At 37.7% G+C, this 18,632-nt stretch overlaps 2 protein-coding genes across 3 annotated transcripts; both read left to right on the top strand.

Moving 5' to 3' along the window:
* The first annotated feature begins 1,773 nt into the window (after positions 1-1,773).
* LOC126967778 (bolA-like protein 2) lies at positions 1,774-18,033 on the top strand. 2 transcript variants are annotated; one of them, XM_050812467.1, is made up of 7 exons: positions 7,029-7,123; positions 8,447-8,700; positions 10,897-11,374; positions 12,800-13,029; positions 14,594-14,659; positions 16,157-16,284; positions 17,793-18,033. In XM_050812467.1, exons 2-7 carry the CDS (start codon positions 8,575-8,577, stop codon positions 17,920-17,922), a joined length of 1,158 nt encoding a protein of 385 aa, XP_050668424.1. In that variant the 5' UTR covers positions 7,029-7,123; positions 8,447-8,574; the 3' UTR covers positions 17,923-18,033. The 2 variants fall into 2 exon arrangements, with proteins under 2 accessions (XP_050668425.1, XP_050668424.1); XM_050812468.1 differs by lacking the exons at positions 10,897-11,374; positions 12,800-13,029; positions 14,594-14,659; positions 16,157-16,284; positions 17,793-18,033 and adding an exon at positions 1,774-1,956 and having other exon boundaries at positions 8,447-8,681.
* On the top strand, positions 1,963-3,725 carry LOC126967770 (dolichyl pyrophosphate Man9GlcNAc2 alpha-1,3-glucosyltransferase). The gene has a single exon (XM_050812450.1). It carries the CDS (start codon positions 2,056-2,058, stop codon positions 3,658-3,660), a length of 1,605 nt encoding a protein of 534 aa, XP_050668407.1. The 5' UTR covers positions 1,963-2,055; the 3' UTR covers positions 3,661-3,725.
* Positions 18,034-18,632: the final 599 nt, after the last annotated feature.

Below are 18,632 nucleotides of genomic sequence, written 5' to 3'. Positions count from 1 at the left end.
TACTTACCCATTTTGCCAACACAAATTGAAGAGGCGGTACAGCTGGCTAGCCACTATGCCCTGACCAGCCCTCAGCATCTCGACGTTAATCCTGTCATACCCTGCAGCTTTACCTAATTTCTCTATTTCATCCATGCTTATCTCACTTTCATCAACATTTATATTAGTTTCAATAGAAGCTCCAGGATGTTTTTCATGCACTTCCTCTCTTTCAAACACACTTTGAAAATACTCTTTCCATCTCTTTAGCACACATTCTTCTCCTCTTATAATGTTCCCATAAAGATAACAATGACATATTCAAATTCAAATATTTTTATTCAAAATAGGATGTGAAATCACTTATTGAAAGTCAAAAAACTACCACCCATTCCAAAATGAATGCCTGAGAAGAATGGGCGCAACAAACTCAGCGGGCTTTTTTTTTTCATCAAAAATATGTTTTACATTTAAAGTAACATTTACAAAGTAACATTGTACAATTAAACTTATTATTTTATAGTCTGAGGGTGGTCGCTCCATTCCCAATCTGTGGTATCATTAAGAAAGTCATTTATGTTATAGTAACCTTTACCACACAAACGTTTTGTAACAATTCTCTTGAATAACGTAATACTTTTGTTTTGAACATTTTCTGGGATCCTGATGTAAAAGCATATACATCGCCCCACAAAAGACTTGTTAACTCGACTTAGTCGAGTAGTAGGCATTATAAGCTTATGTCTGTTCCTGTTTATTAATTCAAATAAACACCTTAAGTCGTGGCAGTAATGTTCAAGGTCTATTGTATACGCATAGTTACGATCTTGTGCATTGATTAGTTAATAATAATTAATAAGTTAGTATTACACGATTTTGTTGATTTAACTTTCATGAAATACAACACTCCATCCTTTTTAAGTTTGGATATTTTAGACAGTTTTTCCCTGCGACTGCGACTTGACGTTTAAAATGTTGAAATAATAGCTATATTATAGTTAGCCTGTTAAATTTCGCATTGGCTGCACGGTTATCAAAACCTACTATATTTTTTCAGGACTTGAATCAAAAGAAACGGCTACGGAAGTTATTAGAAGTTGAGGCGCCTGATACTTTCATGTTTTGTTTTAGAATTTTGTGGCCGTATGTTACCTTTCTCTGATTTGTAACTCATTAAGAGCTTTAACATTATTCCCTAAGTTACCCTTACCATCTTTGCAGAAAATTTTGAAGGAAGTTTGGTTTAAAATTGAATGTTTTCTGTCAAAATAAAATCGTAACTGTCAGAACACCGGCGCAATCTTAAATCTTTCAGATGAGCTATCTGCAAGAAGTATGGTATTAATTAACGACCTTAGATGCTTTGCCTCAGGTGAAGTTTATTTGAGGCAGTGGCATCGCTCCGCGCTAGTGGCATGCATGATCTACAATCCTACATTTGTTTTACAGTCATTGTTACCTAATTAACGGAACTGTTTAAAAGAATCCTTAAGGGCACAATGCGTGGTATATAGAATCTGAGGACTTTGTGTTATTTTTTATAGTTCCCCGAGTTTTCAAAATATGTAAATTGACTCATGAATTTTCGGTAGGTAATACAATTTATTTGATTTGAAGCAGTCATAGTTATATTAATTGCAGTACTGTGTACTGCAATGTACGTAGTATCGATAGCAGAATCGTGACTGAACAACACTTTTTCGCAAATTATTCAAAATAATTGCCAAATAAAAAAAAACATACATCACTTATGGTCATGGGCTTAGTAGTGACAGTTGACATTGACATCTGACATATTTGAAATTAATAACATAACCTCAAAAGTATATAGTTTAAACCGGTTGTCTGTATTTAGAGTGATTTACCGTTGTTATTTATAACACGAATAATAATTTTACCGTTGTCTGATCAATTATGGTGTATACAGAAGAATATATTAAAGAGAAACTAACAAAGGAACTGGATGCCGTTCATGTTGTAAGTACGATCTGTCAAATTCTATTTTACACGGTGTACAAAAATGTATTAGAATAAACATTTTATTGAATAGTTAAAAAGTGAAATACAGCATATACAATGACGAAAAAATCAGATCCACTAAAGTTTACTGTCACCAAAACTGCATTGCTTCCTGGTTTCTTTTTTGCATTACTTTTGCGTTGGTGTGTTGCCGCGTATCCTTATTCTGGATACAATAAACCGCCAATGTATGGAGATTATGAAGCTCAGCGTCATTGGCAAGAAATTACCGTACAAACACCATTGATAAACTGGTACAGAAATACATCGCACAATGACTTGAATTACTGGGGGCTAGACTATCCGCCACTTACCGCATACCACAGTTATCTGCTTGGACTTATTGCCGACTGGTTAGATCCAGAATCAGTTCGCCTTTTCGCTTCGAGAGGATACGAGAATGAAAACCACAAAAGTTTTATGAGATGGACTGTTTTTTTGAGTGATTTGTACTTTTATATCACAGCAGTTATGTGTATATGTATTGACGTGGAAAGAATAAGAGCGAAAGATGATAAGAATGTATTTAAAAGAACAGATATATCATTCATTATGTTTTTATTATATCCGGGCTTAATTTTAATAGACCATGGACACTTCCAGTACAATTGTGTATCACTTGGATTATTTCTGTGGGCTACTTTTTTTATAATCGCTATAGAGAATGATATATTGTCAACAATATTTTTTGTTCTTGCACTTAATTATAAACAGATGGAGCTGTACCACGCATTTCCATTTTTTTTCTACTTTTTAAGAAAATGCTTTTGTGGAGTGCCAAATAGAGGTAGAAAAGCGCATATTATAAATAGATTTATTTGTTTAGCTGTAACAGTAGTGACATGTTTTGTAATTATCTGGTATCCTTTCATTACTTCTTGGGATAACTTGGTCCCTGTTGTGAAAAGATTGTTTCCATTTCAAAGAGGTGTCTTTGAAGACAAAGTATCAAACTTTTGGTGCACTGTTAATGTTTTTATTAAACTTAAAAATGTCTACACAAACGATGAAATGGTCACAATGTGCTTTTTAACAACCTTAATGGCATCAATGCCATCTTGCTTAGATCTTTTTTTTAGAATTAATAGGAAAAAATTTGTTCTTTCTCTCATCAATGTCTCCTTGGCATTTTTCTTGTTTTCATTTCAAGTTCACGAGAAAACTATTCTCGTTGTAGCAATTCCTGTGGTAATACACTTTCCAGATGACCCATTTATGTGTTTCTGGTTTTTGTTAGTATCAACATTTAGTATGCTGCCACTTTTACTCAAAGATCATCTATTGATACCATATATTGCAACGGGCTTAGTATATATATCTGCTTACAGTATAGTATTAAATTTAGCGCAGCCGAATTCATGGTTTTTGTCATTTTTAAATGCTAATGGAGTGTATAGCATAGTTGCCCCCAATAATAAACATAATTCTGTTTGGTTAAAATTACTAACAACATGTTTCTTTCTATCTCTGCAAGGTATGTTTTGGTTGCATCTTGGCACCATCTTTGTTAAGCCACCTGATAGATACCCCGACTTATTTCCTGTACTTATATCCGTATTCTCGTGTTTGCATTTTATATTATTTTTCATATATTTCCTCCAGAAACAATTTTCAATGCCAACTGATTTGCCTATAAAAATTAAGCCAAAGAAAAATAACTAGTTTATAATATATTTAGATGGTTAAATGTTGTTACACATTCCAAATAAATGAATTAATGTAGTTTCTGTATAGTGTTTTATTTTTTCTTAATCTAATATATAAAATTCTCATGTCATGGTGTTAAACATTGAACTCCTCCGACACGGCTTGACCGATTCGACTCATGAGATTTTGATTGCATATTCGGTAGGTCTGAGAATCGGAGAACATCTATTTTTCATCCCCCTAAAGGGTGGTCCACACGAAAAATTTTTTTTAATTTTTTTTGACATTTTTTTAAAAATTTGTTTGGCTATGAGTCAGCATTAAAAAATACACACAACTTCAAATTTTCACCCATCTATGATCAACAGTTACTTTTGTATCGCGATTTTAATATCGGCAATACAACGTTTGCTGGGTCAGCTTGTAATAGTATATAAACAGTAAGAAGTGACTTTCCATAAAGTGATCTGACCATAAGCTGGGCTTATAGGCTGGGCTTATAATTTGTAAAATATCTTATTAGTTACTTCCAAATTTTTTTTATTTTGTAATTGGCAGACAAAATCTTATTAATAATTGGATGTAGTTCCTGAAAAACGGTCCAAGCTACAAACATCACATTTGAAGGAATTCGTGTTTAAAGTATAATTAATGTATGTATTCCATATGTGTAGGTTGGGCTACTAAGTCAAATTGGTATTTAAAGAGTGACAGTAGGGCTGCCACTTTTTGTCAGTCCGTTAATATGAATCATGTGACCAGTTTTGTGTTCTTAACTCAATTTCGACATGATTGTGGTTTGGAACATTTCTGTGGAATTATGTCCAATTATGGTAATGATCCAACAACCATACACTTAGTATACTAGCGGAAGAACCCTGTGTGAAAGTGACATAACTATCCATACATAAAAACCTAGGTGTTAGACAATAGTCTATTAGTCTCCTGTCAAATTGGACCACATTTTATTTAAGTGTTTTTATCATTATTGTTTTGTGTTTTAACAGGTATTAAATAAAAAATATAATGGTATTAATAAATATAATAATCATGTTCTGTATTAGATTGTGTTGTTACAAATTGTAACAATCCAACTAAAGAAAAAATGACCTGTTTAACATAAAACTCGCTCTAACCAGATTTGGTGGGTAGGTGGAAAATATAAACAAACTATCGACAAGAGTCGACATGAGTACTTTAAGGTTATACGAGAATATAGATAAGCATCTTTTTATATGTGAAAACCGTCAATGGTTAATAGATGAATATTTTTTAACCAATTTATTTTATTTAATACTGTTTGTTTTATTAATAAAATAATAATATATCTATGGCGTTCGTACATTTTGAATGAAAACGTTTTGAAACAGCTTCATTCCTGCGCTGCGCCTACGCCGTTTCTGAGGTTAAGCGTATGCTAAGACGCAGACGACGTAGCGCACGACAGAGCAATTTTTGTAATAATATATGTACGCACTAAGAGCTACGTACGCTGCGGCGAAAATACGTACTGCTCAGACATGCGTCTGTCCTGCTCTGCGTCTCGTAGCGTCGCCACAGATTTCTGCGCTATGCGTGCTTGGTTTTTAACGCTAATTCAACTTTGTACACATGTTTTTCTCCTCGTTTGTATTGTTATTAATCATCGAGACTATTCAAAAAGGACATTTTTGCTTTTGCGCCCGAACAAGGGAAAGGACTACCCTCCGGGATAACGACGGGAGGGAGGTGGTGAATGCTCATGCATACCAACGCAGCCTAAGTCTGCGTTGGTTATGTGGGACTCACGTAAAACCTAGGTGCCTACCCACTAAATACCGCCTGAGGTTAGCTTTGGGCAGGCGCCCTCTAAGCCTTCATCGAAGGCGACCTTCTCTTGGGGAGAGAGAGGCGCAAGCGTCACTCCCTATGGAGTATCCGCTGAGATAAAAAAGACATTAAAAGAGTTAATACTAGATACCTCAAAAGTGTCTTGATGCCTCGCAGCATACACTCGTAGCCTATGTCTGCCTCGCCTGATCTGCCCTGATAAATCTGTACTGTGGTGTGCTGCGTCACGTGCGTCTCAGCATACGCTAAGCCTGATACTCGTTAAAGGCCAAATGTACACGAGTCGCGGTTCACAGCAGCGGCGATACGCATGCAGCGTGAAATCACCGCTGATAACCGCTCCTTCAAACTACACCAACGCGGTTGCCTGCTATTGCTTCACTCTGCACGGTAACTTGTGCAAGGGTGCGCACGCGTGTTGGGTCTGGTGCCGTGACAATGTGTTTGATACCGAGCGTTTTATTGATGAAATACATTGACCTACTTTTTGTGTGTTTGATGTGAAGTTCAACAAAGAACTAAACATATAAAACAAAGTTATGCACTTAATGGTAGCACAATTAGGTGACCTTATCGCTATTAAGCAATCTCTTCCAGGCAACCTAAAGGTGTAGGAGATCTATTTTTAACTTGACATACTCTGTAACAGAAAAATGACAAAGCACTACGCAAATCAAGAATTAAAGGTAACAGCCAGCCATAGCGCTCTTTTAGTCAAGTCAAGTCAAAAAAATCTTTTAATTACTATTTTTTACTTTATAAGTTATTTAGTGCAAGTCAGGATGAAGTACAAAAGTTACAATAGCATTCAAATGAGTATAACAAAATTTAGAACATTAATTCCAACTATATCATTCAAATAATCTTTCACATTATAATAGGCCTTAGATGTTAATTTTTTACGATACATTTAAATTTTTTAATAGGTAATATTTTAATATCATTTGGCAGAATATAACACAATCTATTAATTTGATTATAGTAATTCTATTAATAAAAGAATTGCAAGAGTAATAAACGACATTCCGTATAGCTTGGTCGACGGCAGCTCAGAGACAACCGCTCGTGTATTATCAGCCTAAAATACTTGCAACGCACTAACCATCAGGTGACCCGGCGCTTGTTCCTCCTTTTTATGACAATAAAGGATGAGACGATCAGGACGTTCAGCTGATGGTAATTGATACACCCAGAGCATTAAAATGGAGTGCCATTCTTGAAAAACCCAAAAATTCTGAGATAAAAGATTTCACCTTGAGATAAAAGATGTTAAGTCTCATTTGGCCAGTAATTTCACTAACTACGGCGCCCTTCAGACAGAAACACAATAATGCTAACACTTTACGGCGTAAATAGGCGTCGTTGTGGTATCCATAATCTAGCCGGCATACTGCGCAAAGGAGCCTCCCACAAACTCCCCTTCCTCTCATCCATATTCATAGAAATGTGCAAAAAATAGTTGCAAAGTTCTCACATATATTTATTATACAATAACTCAATACAATAAGACTGACGTCACGTTATGACATTATTCATGGTCATTTATTTGCTAGGAGGTCGCGGACGAGAGCGACGGCTGCGGGGCGAAGTTTAGCGTACTGATAGTATCTGACAAGTTTCAGGGGAAACCGTTGCTAGCCAGGCATAGGTGAGTGCATAATTTAAGAAACGAAAATGTCGGTTGCATTTCTCATTATGTTCATGTCCTCTGTATTTGAAGCGTGACCATAAAAATCTAAGTAATAGCTCGGGGTCTTTTCGCATAATATTAAAGTATGTATAAACTTGTAATAAAATCTCTTTGGTTGTAATATTTGTGTCTGGCATGTTTAGATGTTATTAAAAAGATTCAATTAAAACAACAAGAAATAAGTAAAATGGTGTTTCTAGCTATTTTTCACTTGTATTTCCTTTATCAACGTCGAACGAAATGGCACATATTTACATCCATACTGTAATTAAATGTATAAGAACTTTGAAAAAAAAAACCTTTGTAATTTTTATATGTAACAGAAGGAAACGTTGTTCGCAATTTATTATTATGAAATTACCATTCATGATAGCTACCTATTTATCTTCTATACTAAGTAGGTTTGTCTATGTCGTTGTAACCTAACTAATGTGGGTTAGACAACGAAAGAATTTTGTTTTAAAATTACGATTTTTTTTATATTATAGAAAACCTGCACTATGTTTATAAGACGACCTCATACTAAGTAGGTACCGTTTTAGCTACAAGTCAACCCTAATGTTGTCAGAAGAGGCGAGAGACACGCGATAGAAAGAGAGGCAACTTCTAGGTGAATAAGATGTAGGTTAATAGCGCTGGGCGATCTGAATTACACCTTAATGTATGATCGCAAGAGTCCCTATTTCTTTAATTGATTTTGCGGAGTGCTGCTTATGTAAAATGGCACCGCTGAGGTACTCACCTAAACCGGGATCCGGTGCAATAATGCCCCCCCCCCCCACAAAAAGATCCTCCTCAACGTATCGTATATATATTTTTTTTATGAAAATAAGGGACGAGACGAACAGGACGTTCTTTTGATGGTAATTAATACGCCCTGCCCATTACAATGCAATGCCGCTCAGGATTCGTGAAAAGCCCCAAAAATTCTGAGCGGCACTACAATTGCCCTCGTCACCTAGAGACGTTAAGATGTTAAGTCTCATTTGCCCATTAATTTCTCTAGTTACGGCGCCCTTCAGATCGAAACACAATAATGTTTACAAATTACTGCTTCACGGCAGAAATAGGCGCCGTTGTGGTACCCATAATCTAACCGGCATACTGTACAAAGGAGCCTCCCTCCCATATGTAAGAAGTATGGTATACTAGATCTGTAGTTTATGGTGTGAGCGATTCTTTAATACAAACTTTTGTTACAAGCTAACAAAGGACGAGCTTATCTATAACCAATCATAACATTATGTAAATTAAATCTTAAATTATCCATTTCCGCTTCAGGTTAGTGAATTCAGTATTGCAAGAAGAATTGAAGACGATCCACGCATTTACCCAAAAAACCCTGACCGTGGAACAGTGGAAAAAATGATCGCTTAATGTAATAAATTAGCATAGATTTCTGGACTAGAATGGAGGGTTGTGTTGTCAAAGTGTCGGCGCCTGGTAAGGTGATATTGCACGGCGAGCACTCTGTTGTCTATGGGAAGACCGCCATTGCTGTCAGTTTGGGGTTAAGGACATCTGTGTCTATAACGGTACGTTGTCTGTATTTAAACTAAACAATTTGTTATTTTTAAAAGACATCCCTTACTTCTGCGATGAATTAAAATTAATTTGTAACCAAAATTTATGAACGATGCGGTACTCGAACCCGCGACCTCTCGGGTTCCGTCCGAGTGCTCTTCAAACTGGGCGAACCATTCGAGTGACGCATTGATCGTAAATCTCGGTGTGCCTTGTTCAACTCCCAGGTTGTGGCTCTATCTACAGGACCTACTTTATAGTTGATAACCTGATGAATCCCAATAACTGTATACCTATTAGGAAATTGACTTGAGATATTCAAATCTAGAGGTTTAGTACGCAAATTTAATTTCTATTTAATGTAATGATAAACATAAATACACAAAAAAAGTTGTTAAGAGTTGCGCTTAAAAAAAGTAACTCATGATAACACATGTCCTTACGTTAAGAAGTTATACCTGAGAATAAACCAAGAATATACAAAATGTTTACAAATAGATATTTTGCATATGAAAGTTTATTTTGAAGTATTACGTTTCCAGCGTTTATCTGCAAGTCTGCTTGACATTCGGAAAACTTCAGAATCATGTATTGACAGTGTTGTCAGCGATAAAGTCAACATTTTGCATGTTCTTTGATTTTTCTCAGGTATAACTTCTTAACGAATCAGAAATGAGTAGATCCGTAGGAGAACCGAAGTCACTGACACATAGTTGCTGGGCTGAGCTGGGCACATAGTTCAACAGACAGGTGGCCGTTGGGGCAGTAAAGTCCTCGAATGGCGACCACGTACCAGAAGACGTAGTATTGGTAGGCCCCCCTCAATATGGACCTACGATCTGGTCAAGATCGCCGGAATACGTTGGATGAGGGCAGTACAGGACAGATCGTCGTGGAAATCTTTGGGGAAGGCCTTTGTCCAGCAGTGGACGTCTTCCGGCTGATGATGATGACAACTTTTTACCAAGTTTATTTGTAAGGCCGATACATTCTAGGATGAAGGCTCAATGATGGGTGGATTTGCCGTGAACGTACACCCGAAAGGGAGAAACAATCCTATAACCCGGACGAATTGAAAAGCTGTAAAATATGGTGACTAGCTTGGCCTTTGTTCGTAAAATGATAGATACCTGGAGGTAGATAGGTAGTCCGTTATCAACTTTTTATTCTGTGCCAGTGTATATTATTTTCTTCTTTGTTTTTTTTATCAGTGCTAAAAATTTCCTTTATTATGGAGAAAATTTAAAAGTGATTTGGTCGCCTTTGACTTTTTATTAATTACCATCGACGAAATTGATTCACAACAAATTTTACTGTTAATTCTTTTACAGTAATAAAAACATGATTATATTTGCACGACAAAAATTGTATGACATTTGGTGGGCTGTCAGTGTCTAATAAAATGATAAAAGTTACTTAGGAAATGTATTTTAAAGCGAATTTCGACCTACTCGTTTATAATGACTGTAGAAAAATTATGTTGACCTCTGATATGCCAACACATCTTGCGAGCCCACACAAACCACTTGAAATGCTATAGCCACTTGTGTTTACAATAGTCGAGGTATCATTATGTGGTTTATGTTAAGGGTTGCTAGATAAGCAAGCTTGGTTATTGTAAACAAAAAACGTTATTAAACTATAGTAGTAATAAAACTCATAAGTGGTATTATGCTGCGCTAAAAACACAGAACGCTCGATGAGTCGCGGGTCGCGAAATGATCGAGTCTTTTGGAGATTGAAGATCGGGTCATTCGTGTTTGGAACGGGATTCGATCATTTTGATTCAATCAATCGTGATCAACACATCTCTAGTATAACCAGTATTCTGCACAGGATTCTAATTGGTTTTCAATCATGTTATTTATTTATTTTATTTTATCGAAATAAGGGACGAGACGAGCAGGACGTTCAACTCATGGTAATTGAAACGCCATGCCCATTACAATGCAGTGCCGCTCCGGATTCTTGAAAAGCCTATTAATTCTGAGCGACACAACAATTGCGTTCGTCACTTAGAGACATAAGATGTTAAGTCTCATTCGCTCAGTAATTTCACTAGCTACGGCGCCCTTCAGACCGAAACACAGTAATGTTTACACATTACTACTTCACGGCAGAAATAGGCGCCGTCGTGGTACCCATAACCTAGCCGGCATCCTGAGCCTCCCACTGGTAGGAATTAATGGATATGTACTTATTTTCAGGAAAGAACTGGTACCGATTTCATTATAAACCTACCATCAGTCAAACTCAAACAGAAGATAGCATTAGCAACTCTCATCGATGGTTTACTTAACCAAACTGGCACACAAAATCCTGATTCAGTAGTCCATGAGATACATTTGCAGAAAATAGACGAATTTATCAACAAGTTCTTAGGGAATATTTCTGGAGACCAGCGGAATGCTATTCGCGGTTTCTTGTATTTAACATCGGGCATTTTAGGCGGGTCGAATTCTGGCCTTCTGGATCAGGGTTTGGAGGTGGTGCTGGTTTCCGAGCTGACCATTGGAGCTGGGACTGGTAGTTCTGCGTCGTTTGCTGCGTGTTTGGCTGGGGGGATGATACAGTTCGCGAGGGTTAAGAAGAGTTGTGGAGCAAAGGAGTTTGACGAGAGTGATAGGAGATTGATATCGAAATGGGCGTTTAATTGCGAGAAGATTATGCATGGATCTCCCTCGGGTAACATATTTTATTATTGTTCATTTTCATGATAAGAACTGACACACTGAAGACGTACCTGATGGTATATGATATCCTACCCACTACATTGCTATGCCGCTCGGGATTTTTCAGGACAACCCAATTCTGACCCAAGTTTGCGGGACAGTAATTTTGTTAGCAAAGAAATATCCGCTTCCAAAAAATCCCCAATTTTTTTTATGGAAAAGGAGGACAAACGAGCCCGCGTCACCTGGTGTTAAGTGATCACCGCCGCCCACATTCTCTTGCAACACTAGAGGAATCATTGGAGCGTTGCCAGCCTTTAGGGAAGGTGTACGTGCTTATTTTGAAGGTACCCATGTCGTATCGTTCCGCAAGCACCGTACAAGGAAGCTCATTCCACAGCTTTGTAGTACGTGGAAGAAAGCTACTTGAAAACCGCTTGAGGATCCAGTTGGTGGGGAATGATATCGTAATTTGTGGCGTGTCCTGCGAAGGTGGAAGTCGGCGGTAGAAATCAGGTGAAACAGCTCTTCGGAACACTCACTGTGATAAATGCGGTAGAGGACACACAATGAAGCGACGTCTCAACGCAACGCCAGCCGGTCACAGAGCACTGGGTCCTCGACTTTTCGAGCTATTGCTGTGATATCGTGTTTTTCTGTGGATTGATTTAAATTGAAGACGAAGGAGTACTATTTGGATACCGAATTCTGTTTCTGCTGTACCTACGACTAATTCCTTACTAGTATTTAGGTACTAGTACTTAGTAGTGTGTAGGTAACTACAATCTAGATAGACAAAACAAGCAAAGCGGAAATCGGAATGAAGTAATGAAACAACAGAGCAAGTGACAGAATATTATTATGATCCTTAGATTATGGATTGGTCTCCGCTGCGTTCCAACTAGATACCGCTCTACCTAAGAACAATAGCTTTTTTATTACGGTAACTATTAGATGCTTGTGTGCCTGGCATCTTGACACTCAGTGGCATCTTTCAAATTTTATAACATACGCTTCGTGTTATTTTATATTGAAATTAATAAAATACAAAATACTTGCTGTTGATAATATGTGATCCGAGTGTCTTTCTTATTTCTTGTAGTATTATTTTTACAAAGTTTTACTACGCAACCCGGTGTTTTAGTTTCAATTATTAGCAAAGTTTAACAGAATATGTGGCACGTCAACGTCACACATTGTTCGAGACTGGCTCGAGTACCCCATTTGGGCGCAGTATTAGTTGGCGCACTCTGCGACTACGCCTGCGGCTAGATACCGCATTGGAGCGCAGCGCAGACCAATCCTTAATCTAAGTTATGATCTATGTTTGACGTTTATTGCTATGACGATGGAATTCATATGGGTCGTTAGAGCACCGCCATCTAGCGAACCTATCAGAAAAATAAAATTTAAAAACATTTTTTTTTATATCTGGCAGGTATTGACAATACCACGTGTACTTTCGGATCGCTTGTTGCGTTCCGGAAGGGCATCGAACCGCAGATCCTTGACTTGCGACTGAACCTCCGTATCCTGCTCGTGGACACCAGGGTTAGCAGACAGACGCGAGCGCTCACGGCTCGAGTTGTCGCGCTACGGGAATCGAACCCCCGTGCCGTCGATTGCATCATGGAAGCTATTGATCATGTAACCATCAGTGCTAAGCAGGTTGGAGTTTTTACCTTCTTTTTATTCAAATTCAAAACAGGATGTGACATTACTTATTGAAAGTCAAAAACTACCACCCATTCCAAAAAGAATGCCTGAGACCTGAGAAGAATGGGCGCAACAAACTCAGCGGGCTATTTTTTCATCAATAAAATATGTTTACAAAATTCAACTTATTATTTAATAGCCTGAGGGCGGTCGCTCGTTATAACAATAATAATAATTAATTATTTATTTTATGCATACAACCCATAGAATTTACAAACAGATACATAAAAATTCAAATTATTTTATATAAAAAAAAATTTTAATTACAATTTAAATGAACACAATACGATACGCTTCATTTATATTAAACTTAATTTAAATAGTTGTCATAAGTCACAAATGTCATATTTCCAACAGTGATACATTATTAAATTACTTTTATTTTTTTTATTTTATAATTATTTGGGAAACTCACAGCTGGCTTACAATGACAACTTATGAAATACACAAATTAAAATTGAAAACAAAATTTTGAACGATGCTGGACTCGGACCCGCGACCTCTCGCGTTTCGTGCGAGAGCTCTTCTGCTGAGCCAGCCGTACGAGTCGCGGGTTCTCACATTAAAATAATAGTTTAAAAAACTAAAGAACACGCTTTATATAAAATTCAACTAAAAAATAGAAAATAAATTTAAATTGAAAATAGTGTAAAAAAATATTATATATTTCATTATAAAAAAGCGTGGGGTGTTTTTACAGACATTATTAAAATAATAATTTCTACTACATCCCACACTTTATTATTTTTTAAACTATTATTTATTATTCGTTTTTTAGTTAATTTTTTTAGATTGAAAGAAGGGATTTTAATATTTGCGAATAAAAATATTTTAGTTATATGGAAAGATCACTTAATTCAGCTACCCGAGATCCCCGAACTAGCTCTTATAATAATCAGCTCAGTTAAATCACGCATTAATAATTTATAATGGAAATATAAATTCACCGCCATCTATTCGCTCCTAAACGAATTAGATACTTTAATTTTCTGGAACTGTCTTGACATGTCGCGCGTTTCCTTTGTAGTTTACAATAAATTACTAGATGGCGCTTATTAGTGATTTATTTATTTAAAAATTATATAAATTAACAAAAATCATATTTTGCAAATTGAATAATTTTATTAAATTAGTGTAATGTCTACAAAGTTTGAACGAAATCTAGCCGTTTAAAGTGGGTCAAAATCGCCCCTAAAGAAGTCGGGTAAAAACATACAGGTGAAGCTAATAAAAAGCGATTAAAAAAAATAACAAATTGTTTAGGTTTGTAAGAGCGACAGTTCAAGTCAAATTTCTAATAATATTGGGGTTGAGCAGGTGTCAACTGTAAAGTAGATCCTGTAGATGAAGCCACAACCTGAGAGTTGAACAAAGACGTATTAAGATTTATGAACGTTACTTCACTCGAACGGTTGGCTTAGTGGAAGAGCGCTCGCACGGAACGCGAGCGAAGGATCAATCTTAACATTTTGTCTACCAGTCTGATTTCAATTAAAATGAGGATTTTTTTATTTAGATATTGGAGAATCTGGGCTGTAGTGGACCTAATGGTGACACCAGTTCGGAGTATCAACGATTGGAGGTATGTCTTTAGCTCTTGTTCATTTATACTCCTTCGCCACGCATACATATAGGTACAGAAATCGTGCATGTTGAATGCTGGTCCGGCCATGGAGTATTGCTGTCATCTCTGTTCTGGCCCACCCCAGTATCAGCTCAGACCGCGTACAACGCAGAGCAGCTCGAATTATCTGGGATCCAGTGCTCAGTGAACGGGTGGATCACTTGGCGTCGCTTCATTGTGTCTTCTACCGCATTTATCGTGGGGAGTGTTCCGAAGATGTTGTTTGACCTGATTCCTGCCGCCGAATTCTACCTTCGCACGACACGCCACAAGTTAAGATATCATCCCCACCTCCACAGTGCGGTTTTCAAGGAGCTTTCTTCTAAGTACTACAAAGCTGTGGATTGAGCTTCATTGTGCGGTGTTTCCGGGATGATGTGACATGGGTACCTTCAAAAAAAGCGCGTACATCTTACTTAAAGGCCGGCAAAGCTCCTGTGATTCTTCGGGTGTTGCAAGAGTATGTGGGCAGCGGTGATCACTCAACACCAGGTGACCCGTATGCTCGTTTGTCCCCCTTTTCCATAAAAAAAAGACGGGGCCTGGTGTAAACATCTCCCCCCGCTTTCCGCAAGCCTCGCCTCGCGTACCTGCCGTCGTTGACAGTTATCCTACGCTTACCGTGTTATCCCGCTCATACTGAAGTTGCGAAGCCGTATTTTTTTTAATTTTAATAATGACTGACATTTAGAACAGTTCATGATGGACTCGTAGTCCATCCAAAAGAAACAAGTTTTTATTCATCGCCAACCACGAGAAATGGCGAAAAATGATTCAGACATGTGTGTGAATAAAGGCTTTTAATATATGGATATTAATGGATAATATAATAAACTTAAAGCATTGTTTAAATTTATCGACACACTCATGATGGTCACTTGTCGAATCCAACTCGGATAGGCAGCGTTCGGGAAGCTCCGTATAATCTTCTCGTCCCAAATACCGCAGTGTCTGAAGACGAAGGTTTTCAACCAGTGTGTGTTGCCAGTGATAACTTACGGTACGCAGACTTGGCCGCTAACTATGGCCCTGATAGAGAAAGCTCATGGTCGCTCAGAGGGCGATGGAGAGGGCTATGTTCGGAGTTTCCCTGCAATAAAAAATGTGAAGATCCGTAGGAGAACCAAAGTCACTGACATAACCGAAATGATTGCGAAACTGAAGTGGCAGTGGGCAGAGGACATAGTTCGACGGACAGATGACCGGTGGGGCAGAAAAGTCCTCCAATGGCGACCACGTACCGGAAGACGCAGTGTTGGTAGGCCCCCCACAAGATGTATCGACGATCTGGTCAAGATCGCCTGAATACGTTAGATGAGGGCAGCGCGGGACCGATCGTCGCTCGTCGTGGAAATCTTTGGGGGAAGCCTTTGTCCAGCAGGGGACGTCTTATGATGGGTGATAGGAGTAAAATGCTTTAAATTTTCATATGTACTAAATAGTATGTTGTTTTAGGAACTGTGGAATATGAACCATTGTCTGCTGGCATCGTTGGGAGTGTCTCACCCAACCTTGGAGAGTATCCGGGCCAGTGCGTGCGCGCACGGATTGGCGTGCAAGCTAACGGGAGCTGGCGGGGGAGGGTGAAGATAATATTTATTTAATTTTTTTGTTTGTTTTTGGAGAATCTAAAACTGAATACTTTACAATAGATATAGGATAAAGTAACAAAAACCCATTTACCGATTCTCACAAGTAGCTAGTTGATATGAAACAAGTACAATGTGAGTAATTGAATTTTCACGTGATTGTAAGTGACACCTTTGCCTACTACAACTCAGGCTGATATCTTTGGAGCGTGCTTAAGACCTTGCTTACGTAAAACTTAGCCGAGTCTGATAAAACACAAACCATGTGCCAGCAACAGCCGGTTGCAAAAGTCAAGACTTTTGCATTCGGCTCGCGACTCAATAGCATAGACAGACCACCACAGTGGGATCTATTTGCCAGCTCGATGGAATGTTTGGTCATAGAATGTAAGAAAATATTTGAGAGTATGATGCCTGTAAGCTCTATAAAATAAGATAACCAGTTTATAGCTTTGATTGTTTTCTTTCTTTGCTATAGTATCTTTGTAACGCTTTAGATTTAATCTGTAATGTTACATTGTATTTTAATAAATAAAAAATAATAAATTCTGCTAAGTTTTTCGTAAGTAAAGTCCGAGCAAGTCTAAGCTCGCTCTATAGACATCAACATGAGAAGTAAGTGGGCAAGTGTGTCACTTACAATCACATGAAAATCGTCTAGTTAATTTAAAAATAAAATTTATTATACATATCTACTTAGAGGTGCGTACAGACTGGTGAAACGTATTATTCTACATTTCGTTGCAATTTTGCTGCAACCGTGAACGCATAGTGCGCTAAACCAGCGCATTCAGTACGAACCTCCCGCGTACGTCTGTTTCCACCATTCAGCCGCGAACGCGCACCTTTGTATTCGTTTGAAAAACTCACTCACGGGTCGCTCCGAGCGCGGCTTGTAATTGCTTGCTTGCTAGCGTGCGCGTGAAATGCTCGTTTCGCGCGTACAAGACGTCGAAACTGTGAGAAATTGTTACACAGTGTGTGTTACCTTTCATGATACATCGCTGCAATGTGTACAGCGAATTATTTCATTGCATGATACATCATGTTACGTTACACCAACCTGTGCGCACCATAATAAGTTCTTGTAAAATTTGAATATAAAAATAATATTGATTGGGCACGGGAAAGGGCGCTAGCGTCGGCACTCTAGCTCCTTCTCATGTCCAAATTACGTCAGTTGGTGCTGGGGCTACTGCTTCGACTGCGGAAGACAGCAAGCGTCGCAAATATATCGGTCTCAGTGAGTCATACATCTTTGTGCCGTTTGGTGTCGAGACACTTGGCCCGTGGGGCCCAGAGGCGCGGAGAATGTACAAAGTACTATCTTTGCGTCACAATAAGGCTACTGGCAACCCAAGCGCTGACAGCTATTTAGATCAACGGATCATCCTAGCTATCCAACATGGAAAGTTGATATTCTTGGTACGCTTCCCCGTAATGATAATTTAATTTTATGTCATCATAGTATTGTTTTAATAAAAATAATATTAAATGTTCAGGTATGCTATAGTGTTGGTGCCACCATCAACAGCACAATCTGCGGTAGACGCCTTAACCACTGAGCTGACTTCTAAAGGCTTTGCGGTGAAAGACACACAGCTTGGAGGTCCAGGGGTCATCTTACATTAGAAAAAGTACATAATAATTTTTGCGGGTAGTTTGGGATTTCAAACGACGGTAGTTTATAATTTTTTTAAGTACAACGCTTAAGTACATAATAAATATTTCTTATTCAATATGTTCAAGTTGTTTCAATTATTCTTCAACATTTTTATGTAACGTCAAATTAATATAACTCTACATAATTTCTTTTTTCAAGTTATGTCTGATGTTTGGAATTAAGGATTAGACTATAAACACACTTAAATGATTTACTAGCGACAGTCGTTGTTCTGTACATAATAAATGAAGACTATGTTTATGAATGATTATGAATTTTTCAATAATATTTCATAACATCAAGAATTATTTCGTAAAACATGCTCTCTGTTGTTATAGTGAAATTGTTTCACAGCAGAAGTGTCAAACTGTGCGTCAATAAATTCTCTCAGAAAATATGTCCGTATAAAACAAATATTGGAATTTCCATAATTCATACAGAAGAACTATGTATTATATATTTTTTCTTAGAATATATATATATATAGAAATGGTTTGTTAGGTATAACTGATTACTTCTACATATACAGAGGGTATGTTTTTTTTTATGGAATAGGAGGACAAACGAGCGTACGGGTCACCTGTTGTTAAGTGATCACCGCCGCCCACATTATTTGTGGTAAGTGGAAGAAAGCTCCTTGAAAACCGCACCGTGGGGATGATATCCTAACTTGTGGCGT

Source organism: Leptidea sinapis, chromosome 13, assembly GCF_905404315.1.
Source record: "Leptidea sinapis chromosome 13, ilLepSina1.1, whole genome shotgun sequence".
Classification (NCBI taxonomy): domain Eukaryota; kingdom Metazoa; phylum Arthropoda; class Insecta; order Lepidoptera; family Pieridae; genus Leptidea; species Leptidea sinapis.
This window is presented reverse-complemented; position numbering and strand designations above follow the sequence as displayed.